The sequence below is a fragment of the Dioscorea cayenensis genome, chromosome 15 (assembly GCF_009730915.1).
Source record: "Dioscorea cayenensis subsp. rotundata cultivar TDr96_F1 chromosome 15, TDr96_F1_v2_PseudoChromosome.rev07_lg8_w22 25.fasta, whole genome shotgun sequence".
NCBI classification, from domain to species: domain Eukaryota; kingdom Viridiplantae; phylum Streptophyta; class Magnoliopsida; order Dioscoreales; family Dioscoreaceae; genus Dioscorea; species Dioscorea cayenensis.
This window is the reverse complement of record NC_052485.1, coordinates 356,722-368,263: the sequence shown is the minus strand read 5'-3', so window position 1 is coordinate 368,263 and position 11,542 is coordinate 356,722. Positions and strand designations below refer to the sequence as shown.

The following is an 11,542-nucleotide window of genomic DNA, read 5'->3' as shown; positions in this document are numbered from 1 at the left end:
CAAAAGAGACATCACGCGAGATACTGGAGGCGACGTGTAACAGATCATAACACCGATAGCCTTTGTGCTCGTGGACTATAACCAAGGAAGACACAAGGAACAGGGATCGAAAGCGTAAAGTTTAGTCCGCTCTCGAGGCATACAGGAGGACATAACACAAACAACCAAAACACACGAAGATGAGAATAACGTGGTGGGGCTCGGAGAAAAACATTCCTCGGACTACAACCCTCGAAGAAAGGAAGAGGGTTGAAGATTGATGAGCTAAAACAGCAGAGAGAGACATCCTCAGCCCAAAAGTGAGGGGGAAACATGGGAGGCAATGAGAAGAGTACGAGCGGTTTCAAGAATATGACGATGTTTCCTTTTCAAGCAGTGCTATTCTCGAGCATGGGCACCAGTGACAAGAGAGTCGAGGAAGAGTGCCGTGGGGAGGCAAGAACCTCACGAAACTCATGAGAAAGATATTCCCTCCCCGAATCGAATCTGAAAAGCACGTAATGGTGGCGTAAAATCGGGTACGCACTATAATAGAGAAATCAATATAAACCTTTAAAAAAACTCGAACGAGAACGCATAAAGTAAATCCAAGTGTAACTGGGAGAAATCATCAACAAAAAAATAACATAATAACGATGTCCACCTTTGAAACAAACGGGCAGACCCCAAACATCCGAATGAACTAATTCAAACGGAGACCCGCACTCTAGACACACTCGAAGGATACTGGGAGTCGTAGCTGCTTGCCAAGCTTACAACCCGAACAAGAATGAGAATTATCAACTAAAACACGACCTAAAAACGCCTCGATGAATAAGAGAAGACAGACGAGAACCACTAGGATGGCCAAGCCGATGATGCCACTGATGGAAACGAACAAGAGAAAAACAATAAATAGAGGTCGCCGGTAATGTAGAAGAGGATGGAAGACTTTAAGACGATCGAGCACATACACCCCACTATAGCGATGGCCACCCAAATGAAGGTCCCCTCGTAAGACGATCCTGCACACGACAACCAAACTCATCAAAAATAACAAGATAGCCAAGAGAGGCGAGTTGGCTAGAAGAAATAAGGTTCATGGAGAGCTGTGGTACAAAGGCAACATCGGGGAATTAGGGTCACAGACGGTCCAAAACCGGACCGGACCGGTCCAAAAACCGGACCGACCGTTAAACGGTTTCTTTTATTATCGAACCGGACCGACCAACATAACGAGAAAACCGGACCGTCCAAACTGCTTTTGGACCGTCCGGTCCCGGTTGGACCGCTTTTGGACCAATTTGGTCCAATCCGGCTCGATCCTCGGTTTTTATAAATTAAAATTAAATTAATAGAATGGTCATTTAATATATAGAGTTAAAAACAAACAATCAGCTTCATTAACAATAGAAAATTTACATATATATATATATAGAGAGAGAGAGAGAGTTTAAGGCAAAAATAACTAAACTAGTAAACTGTCCGGTCCGGTTTGGGACCAGCGTTCCAAAAACACCCGAACCGAACCGGACCGGTCTCGGAACCGGTTTCAAAAATCGGACCGGATCGGTTAATAATGAAACAGTTGGAACGGACCGGCGGTTCAAAAACCGGTCCGGGTCCGGTTTACTGTTTAACCGGTTTTTGAACGACTCTATCAGAATCGAAAATGAGTGGTGTGTAAGAGGCCACCACTAGGGGCAGGGAGTGTCGTGCCATTAGCAATAATGACACGAAGATCGGAAGAAAAAGGGTGAAGAGAGTGAAGGTGGGTAGCATCATAGGTCATATGAAAAAGAAGCTCCGAGTCAAGTAACCAAGAGGATGAAGAAATACACCTGAGGGCGGGAGGCGACCGATGAGTGAGTGGAAACGTCGGGAGGCATCCCGAGTGAGTCATCTGGGGCAAGAAGGAGATATCCGACTCGGAAAGTCATGAATAAGTTGCCGAAACTGCTCAACATACAACAGACCACTTTGAGTAGCTGAGGGTAGGGTGGGGGATGTCGCCGTCATGTCATCCGAGCCCAGCTCAGCTTGCGACGCTCAGCACGAATATGGCCGTGAGCATGGCAAGAATGACACCGAACCCGACCGCCGAGGAGGTGCACTAGAAACCGGTCCCTGAGACTGAGATAGAGGACGGACAGGAGCAGTAAGACCAGGAGACTTCATCAAAGGAGCAATGGCCGGCAGTGGGTTCTGCTGGGGAGCAGCAAGAACAGAGTGAGGAGCAGCAGGTGGTGGAACCACATCTAAGGACCGAAGACGAGTCTCCTCAGCAAGCACATATGCCAGAGTATTACTAGCAGACGGAGGTGTAACCCGGTGTAGTAGTTGAGTCCGAACGGCCTCGAACTCAGGGCGAAGACGCATGAGAAACTCATAAATGCGAAGATAATCACGATCCTGAGCAATGGCAAGACACTGGGCACAGGTCGGAGAAGGAGAGGGTGTCATCTCATCACACTGACGCCATAAATCACTGAGCACGGCAAAGAAATCCGAGACAGACGTCTCACGCTGATAGGTAGATGTGAGAGTCTGTAGCAAGGAGTAGCGCAACGCCTGACTGGAAGGAAGATAGAGTGCGCGCAGATGATCCCAAATCGCCTTGGCTGTAGAAAGATCACAAACAGCCAAACGAATAGGAAGCTCACAAGACTGACAGATGATAGCAATGGTACGAGCATCATCCTCAGTCCACTTGAGCAAGTCAGTAGACGTGGAAGAGGACGCCACCGGTAACTCGCAGACGAAGAGGAGCCAGAAGAGGCGGCACTAGAAGAAACTGGAGGCGGACGGGTACCATCAACATGACCCCAAAGATTAAGTCCACGAAAGAGCACACGTAAAGTGGGCGACCATGCTTTATAATTCTTGCCATTGAGAATGACGTCCGCCTTTTGCAGATAAGAAACCTGGGCAGAGGTCATGGAAAACACACCGCGGGCTGAGGGCGGCGTGGTGGCCAAGGGCAACACCGGGCGGGCGAGGGGCCGAGCGATGGCGCGAAGGGCGCTGGGCGGCGTAGCCGACGGGCTGTCTGGGGACACGCTGCTGCCGGGCGGCGCGTCTGGGATCGTGTACCGAGGCGGCAGCGCTGGGGGCGCTGGGCAGCGGTGGCGGTAGGGCGCCCTGCGAGGCGTACTGGGCGGCTAGGGGCGGAGGCCGAGGGCTGGGCGCGCGGTGGCCGAGGTCGGGCGTGGGCGGTGCGCGCAGAGACCGAGGGGCGGCGGGTAGCGCTAGGGCACGCAGCGTCTGGCAGCGGATCGAGACGCAGACACGCGGATCGAGGACGGCGGCGCGGAAAAATTAGGTTTATAAAAACCTCTCGATACCATGTTAGGTGGAAAAAATTAATCAATTTTCATATATCAAAACCTACAATGTACAAGGTATATATAGATACACAGGTATATAAATAAGGTAACTATACAAATATAGATATACAACTGTATACACAGCTGTATTCCCTAACAAAAACATGGTTTTCCACCAAATCCTAACCCTTCACAAATAATCAAAGAGTAAAAATAAAAGAAATCAAAACCTTACATCAAGCACTCGCAATTGAGCAGCCACTGAAACCACGTTGTGAGAGATGCAGTTCTAGATCTCACTTTTCTTAAATGGCGATACTCGATTAGAGAGGGGGTGAAGAGCGTAAGATCGAGGAAGGAGAAATAGCAAAGGTTTCAAAAGAAAACTAAAAACATAAAATCAATGGCTAGGATTAAATATAACATCAATGGGTAGGATTAAACATGGATGGGGTTCACATTTAATAAATGTGGTTTATCCACTTTTTTTTTTTAAAAAAAAACAAAGACAATACAAGATGATTAGTTATATTTGTGAGGTATAATTAAAAGATTTGGGACCATTGTGAAAGGTCTTCAATAATAATAAAAGGAAATATATTAATGTATATGCTTTTATTTATTTAATTAATTATTTATTTGTTTTTGTTTTAGTTTGTTTGGTTGTTTTTAGCAATAAAACATAGATGTTCAAGCAAAATTATTACTTGGTGCTACTTTAATCAAATAGAACACAATTTAAGTAAGCTTAGCGTTTCCTTGCTAGTATCATATGTTAAATTTATTTATAAATTTATTTATTATTTTGACAAATCGGTGATAAGTGCCCCCACTTAAGAGTGTCAAAGAAACAAACAGGTATAAAGATGCATTAGTTACAGTGACTTAACGATATTCTAGAGATGTACCAAGTTGAGTAAGCTAACATGCAGGGCAGTAAAAAGCCTGAAATGTGCGTTGAAGATGATATATCATGGATTATAACCCACTATAGTAAATTCCCCTACCATGCAACTTTAGAGGGGTAGAGAAAATAACTTTTTTCATAAGAGACCCACATTAGGACCTAATGTACATAGTCCCAATGAACAATACTCTACAGTACTATGGACGTGAGGTTTCAAACCCACACTTCTCCACTCACTGTTGCGAAACCACTGCGCTATGCAGCGATTTTTAGTTATTTTTTTTTCTAAAAAAGGTGAATAAACTACTTCAATTAAAAAGGAAATGAAAATGTACAATAGAAGATTTCATAACTAAAGAAACAAAACAAAAACAAAACAAAACCAACCTAATACAGAAGTCCAATAGAAGTGGAGCTAGAGAAAACAACAACAATAACAATAACAACCGAGCAAAACATAAAATAAAACCCTAGAAGGCTCACAACTGAACATACCACAGTAGTTAAACAAGGGGGACTCCCTAGGTCTATATGTCCATTAAGCCAAGACAACGTAAAGTACAGTAATGTAGCTGAAGCAAGTGCTTCTCCAGAATTTTCACAGCCTGATGATCATGATAAAAACTTATTCAAACACAAGACACTTAGTAGAAAAACTGAACACATCTACAGAGACGGTATATATAGCAGCTGAATCCTGGTGCCATAAGAGTAAGCAAAATGAATTCCGGAACATGTTTAGGATTTCACAACCTGGTCACAAGTTGGCAACATGTAATCAATTCGTTGAACTTAAAGAACTCTCTTCATACCAGTATTGCTCTCGATCTTCCATTAGAGCCAACAGAGATTGTGGAACAGGAGGTATGTTCACCTCCAAACCTCCTTCCAGGACTTGCACAATATGACCCATGGATGGCCTGTAAGTTTCTGAATCCTGAATGCACCAACAAGCCAGTCTGCACATTCTAGTTAGCTCCTCCGTCTCAACATTATCCTCCAAATTCTTATCAATCAAACTTAGAACATCACCTTCTGCAACTTTGGTTGCAGCAAATAGAGGGAAAAAACTGATATTCCCATCGTTAAATTGCTCTGAGTTTCTTCTCCCAGATATCAACTCCAAAGCCATCATTCCAAAACTATAAACATCAGCTTTCGTTGTTATTGGCAGGCCTCTGATCCACTCTGGTGCAAGGTACCCAATGGTTCCCTTCAATGTGGTAAGCACTCTACTGAAGTCACGTCCCATGAGCTTAGCCAGCCCAAAGTCTGAAACTTTAGGACATAGCTCTGAATCCAAGAGTATGTTCTCTGGTTTGATGTCACAGTGAATGATGCATTCTCTGCACTTCTCATGAAGATAATACAGTCCTCTAGCAATCCCAAGCATGATTTGGTACCTTGTCTTCCAATTAATAATCTTATGATTGCCTCCAAAGAGATGAGAAGCTAAAGAACCATTTGGCATGTACTCATACACTAGCAACCTCTTACTGCCTTCAGAGCAAAACCCACAGAGGCGAATCAGATTGACATGCTGAATAGCCCCGAGTGTACTCACTTCAGCTATGAATTGCTTGTCACCTTGTCTGAGCTCTTCTAGTCGCTTCACAGCTACATCACTGGATCCTGGCACTGAACCTCTGAAAACAGAGCCAAAACCACCCCTGCCCAGCTTCTCTGAGAAATTCCTGGTGATATGCTGCAGTTCTGCATAACTGTATGCCACCAAAGAACCCTCCACTAGTTTTCCCTTTCTTATCATTCTACTTCTCCGGACCCTCCAAGCTAATCCCACGAGAATGCATGACAGTATCACCGCTCCAACAACACTAAGAATGATAGGTAATGCTCTGCTCTTACCTTTTGTATTCTGGATATCAGAAGCTGAAACCCGGAGATAAAGTGTGGTAGAATCACCATCCCCATAAAGCTGTTGAAGATTGAGAAGCTCTCCTTTCCATATAAAGCATCCATTACCATAAGCATACGCAGTACAAGAGCAGTCATTCAAGCAAGCAGAGCTGCAGTCATCTGAGCTCTGGGCATCCAAAGAGTGTGAGTTGGAAGGCAGTTTCATATTGCTTATGGTGAGGAATCCATCAGAACTGTTCTTCCCACACTTCAACGTGCTTCTCCTCACACACCCGGAGCTATAGTCATTCAGTTCCCAGTCAGCCATGGATGCTGGCTCAAAACCCTGGAGACAGCTACAGTAAGGAATGCTTTTGGAGTCACAGATTCCAAAAGGTCCACACAGAGAGTAGACATCACATTGTGCATCTGGTTCAGACCAGAACAGGAGCCAGTCTTGATTTTTGTCCAACCAGACCCACTGCTTGATTTGTCCTGAGACATCTAGCACTTGTCTTGTTATTGTTGCATTGTTCTTGAGCGTGCACGTAGCGTACCGGCGCTGTTCGTTGTCAATATAGAGCACGTTGATAATTGTTGTCCTTCGCATCTCTGGAAGTACAGGTGCTCCGGTGAAGTACTCTCCATTCCATGTCCCACTGCGCCAGTATATCTCAGACTGGTTCCAGCGTAAGAAGAACTCACTTGTGCCTCCAGAATCAATGCTATCAGAGAAATAGCCAGGAGCTGGGTCTTCAGAATTCTTCCAAGATGTTAAAGACTGATATTCTCCTGTCACCTTGTTCATACCAATCCAGCTCTCAGGGACAAACGTGTCAGTTGGGTGGTCAAAGCTCTGCCAGAATATTACTGAGGTGTTTGACATGTCTCTCAACACTAGATTGCCATTGTTAAGAAGAACTGCTTCTGTGCGGTTTGAGGAGGTGGGAGAAGATGAATTGGATGACCAGATTGGTGTTTTTGATTGGTTCAGGAGGACTAAATTTCTATCTTGGGTCAGTTTAAATTCAGAAGAAGTGGTGTTGGAGATGAACTTTTCTCTGTTTGCTACCCATATGACTGTTTGTTTAGGTAGTTTCTTGTACCAGATGCCTATGTAAAACTTTCGAGAGTTACCTGGAGTGAAGAATCCCAGCTCGAAGGTGCCATCTTCTGATACTATGGTCTGATTCCCAGAGAAAGACTGGCCGGTTAAGATGCTATTAGTTGCTGCAGAGAGATTGGCTTCGTTTGAGACAAAGATCAGCACAAAGAAAACCAGAACAGGGAAAGATAAGCAAGCTCTGTTTCTGGCTTCCATTAGAGGGAGGGAGAGAGGATCAGGAGGGGGAGGAGCAGAGGATGCAACAAACATCAAGTTGTTGATAGTTTTTTATTAAGTTGCACTATTGCTCGAGTTATTTATGAACATTTATTTCTGCCATCTATTGCATTAAATACGGCTCTGTTTTTTAATGCAAGTTGTTTGACAGCTTACGTCTGTTTTTGGAGTCCTGAATTATCGCAGATAATTTTTGTTTATGTAACTGTGATCTTTGACTCGTGTTCATTATTATTATTATTATTTTAATTTTAATTTTAATTTTAATTTTTTTTTTGCATCATCAATAGTTGGAATGAAATTTTCCTCCTAATGCATGTGCCTGATTTGGGACTAAAAGTTGAAACATTATCTCAACGACCGTCCCAAAAATATACATATTTTAGTAAATTATGGGGTTCTTTTAATCTTGCTTTACTGAAAAGTTTGCATAGTTTGAACCATTCAAATGTAACATAAATAACCCGTCAATTCCCTTTAGATTTGATCTTTGAAAAACAGCTGGGCATGTCTTTGTTAATTCTTATTTTTGTCATGGTAGTTGAGTACTTTCAAGGCTAGTGCCCTCAATGTTTGTTGCAGATGTTTGCCATTAAAGTAAAGATTTATCATATGAGTGAACTAACAGCTGTGCTAGGATCTATTACATCCACCCAAAATGATTTACTAATGACTATAATAATGGGCCAATTAAGTGCGAATTCTTTAGTATGCTATAGCGTATTTTCTTGCCTTAATAATAATTATTGATTAATCAGCAAATACCATAAATAATTATAGCCGTTTGATATCAATTTTAATACAGGAAAGCTTGGATATATGAGAAGACTCTTTCATACATCAAGAGTGAGGAATTAATCATCCAACCCTCTCACCCTTAGCCGAAGACAAGGGGATTGGACTGTGAACTTGCACCCATAACCGGTAACCCGTTATCATTATTGCTTCTAACAAGTCTTGAACTCGAGACTTTTTTGAATATCTCACCCTCATTTTTTGTAATAAGGCCAAGTATCGGTAGGCTATGAGCCATTGGTATTTTCTTTCTTTTTCTCTCGCTTTCTTTTTTTTTCTTATTTCTTTTTTTTTTACTATATTAATAAGCGTCGTTAAAGGGATATATAGGTACAGAGGTGCATCAGTTATTGTGGCTTAATGATTTCATAAAAAAAATCCTGCCATACAACTCTAGAGGAAAGAAAATATTGTTTCTCTTATAAAGGACCCATACCAAGACCAGAAAATAGTATTAATGAGCAATATTGGGCCCTAGTGTACATTATATGACAGTGATGTGGGTGCAAGGTTTCGGACCCTCACCTCCTTACGCACTATATAGTGAATTACCACTGTACTACTAGTGATTTCTCAAATATGACTTCCTTTGCCACGGGGATGGGCAACACCATTTGAAGATGACTAATAGCCTGAATTCACAACACAATAGCCATAAAAGATAAGGGCAAATACAATAGCAATACACAGAGACAATCCCCTTGCGATGGATGTCTTGTTACAAAAAAAAAACAGAGAAAAAGAACACAAATCCAAGAAAAAAAAATATTGATGGCACTATAGGACCATTAGTTATGGATCATCCAACCATGGAGGCACGATCACTATGAATTTGTAGTTTAGTTGGTTCTAGCATTGGGTACATTTTCTTGGGTTCAAGAGTTTAGTATCTAAGGAACTCTAGGTTCCTCTTCACAGAGACGGCAGTTGGTAGATTGGGTAAATACATAGAAACCCATAATAAGAACATATGACTAATTTTTAAAATAAAAGAGGATGAAGAGAGTGAAATGCAATTACATACACAATTATTTATCTCTAATTAAATAGATAAAGTGATGGCTCTAGTGGAAAGATCCCAAATATCATTTAGATGGGAAGTGAGATTTAATATGTAGAAGTCCCATGATAGAATCACACAAGCTGTAGTTTGGAGTTTATTGCAATCTCTTTTTTTTTAAGAAAAAAATTATCTATGATTAAAATAACCATTTAAAGATGCTATTTGTTCTAGATTGCTTTATTTTTCTAAATCTTTTTCCGATATTGTATATGTAACAAATATAATTTTTTTTAATAAAATGAGCAAGTTATTTACCTCAACCAATATTGTGAAGTAGAGCTTATCTCGCAATCTCTCATATGATAAAGGGTGGAAATCTTTGTTTTGAGTTAAATGTGGATAAACCACAAATTTATTGAAATAAAAACAGAAGTACAGGGGTAGAGTCATCTCTCACCAGTGGTGAGGAAGTACGAAGAAACAATAAAGGAGAAACAGAAAGTACAGAGAAATAACAGAAAAAACTAAGGAGATGGAAGATGTCATCTGACATCTCAGGCCTGCTTAGATGGATGTAATGAGCACCTACACCTGTGCGGCACCGTAGTCGGGATCACCAGCTGCGGTAGATTCTCTGGCGCTGAGGAAGTTGAGAGAGCGCTTAATTTTCTGCGAGGCTTCATTGAGAGATTGCTGGTGCCTATCAGCAGCTGTTGAGAACCAAGACAGAAGCATGTTAACAATTTTAGAAATGATATTGTAAGGCGGTATAGCATTCATTTGAAAAATACGAGTATTTCGTTCAATCCAGATGTTCCACAGGACAGCTCGGGAGATGAGATCCCAGAGAGTTCGGTCTTGAGAGATAAGGGATGGTAACCAAGAGGTCCAAAGTGAAAGAATTGACTGTGGTGGGGGATTGAGGTTTAAGGTATGAGTAAAGAAATCCCAGATTCGTTTAGAAAAAGCGCAGTTGAGGAATAGGTGATTCAAATTTTCGGTGGCATTGTGACAGAGAACACAGGTGTCTGAGGTGTTATGATATAAGCACCCTTTCTTGAAAAGATTTGTAAGAGTAAGGATCTTATCCTCTCCGGCAAGCCAGCAAAAAAGGGTAATTTTACTAGGGCAACGGATTTTCCAGAAGTAAGGGTAGTGCGGGCTTCGTAAGCCACCATCAATAAGGAATTTGTAAAATGATTTGACAGTGAAAGTTCCGCTTTAATTTGGGGCCCAAGAAGTAAAGTCATCCTGGTTAAGAGAGCAATCAGGAATTCTCAAGAAGAGAAGATAACATATCAGGAGAGTCAGAGGACAAAATAATCTCCGGATTATTAAGAAGTTGAGAAAATTGTCTGATAGTAATCCAAGGAGTGGTGCATTGGGAAAAAAGGGACGGCCAGAGGTCTTTGAGGGGAAGGCCAGTATGCCAACGATCGTACCAGAGAAAAGTGTTAGACCCACTTCTAATAGATTTAATAAGGCAGGAACAGAATGTAGGTAAAATGGAGATCACTCCTGCCCAAAAGAAAGATTTATTTCTAGGTGGGGAAAGAAACAAGAGTCCATTAGGATCACTGATGGAATAGTTAGACTGAATGATTTTAGCCAAACAACTGTTTGGGCGACAGGATAATTTCCACCACCATTTCCCAAGCAAAAGCTTTGTTGAATTCTTGGAGATTAAGAATTCCCCACCCTCCCATGTCACGAGGTCTAGACATTCTATTCCAGGCAATCAATCTGATACCTTTGGGTCCCAGGTCAGGACCTTTCCAAAGGAAGTCTCTACGAATTTTGTCAATTTCCTTGATCACCCAAATAGGGAGTTTGAAAACTGACATCCAGTAAACCGGGACAGTGGAGAGGACATAATTGATGAGAGTAAGACGACCTCCAAGAGAGAGGTAATTAGCTTTCCAGGGTGAGAGTCTGGCACGGACCATACCAGTGAGTTTAGCCCAGTCTAAGCGTCTAGGTCTCCGGCCAGAAAGAGGAATCCCAAGGTAAGTGATAGGAAGACAGTTTCTGGAGCAGTTAAGTATTCTAGCAGAGGAGTGATGTGGTTGGAAACCATAGTTTGTAGAGTACAAACAGCTTTTCGAATAATTAATAGATAGACCAGAAGATCCCTCAAAAAGGTAAAGAATTAATTTGATGATATGAAGGTCGTCTTGTCCACCAGCGGAAAAGATAAGAAGATCATCTGCATATTGGAAATGACAGATGTTAACCGACTGCTTAAAAGGAACACCGACAAGAACTTTAGATCTAAGCGCATGAGAAAACATAGCACTCAGAACATCGGCGGCAAGAGCAAAGAGTAGGGAGGA

At 42.1% G+C, this 11,542-nt stretch overlaps 1 protein-coding gene across 1 annotated transcript; it reads right to left on the bottom strand.

Moving 5' to 3' along the window:
• Nucleotides 1-4,715: 4,715 nt before the first annotated feature.
• LOC120277521 (G-type lectin S-receptor-like serine/threonine-protein kinase At2g19130) lies at nt 4,716-7,459 on the bottom strand. Its single transcript, XM_039284382.1, has one exon. It carries the CDS (start codon nt 7,442-7,444, stop codon nt 4,991-4,993), a length of 2,454 nt encoding a protein of 817 aa, XP_039140316.1. The 5' UTR covers nt 7,445-7,459; the 3' UTR covers nt 4,716-4,990.
• Between the last annotated feature and the right edge of the window lie 4,083 nt (nt 7,460-11,542).

Excerpts from the sequence above, each read along its gene's own strand:
- LOC120277521 (XM_039284382.1), bottom strand. The coding sequence starts at position 7,444 with ATGTTTGTTGCATCCTCTGCTCCTCCCCCTCCTGATCCTCTCTCCCTC.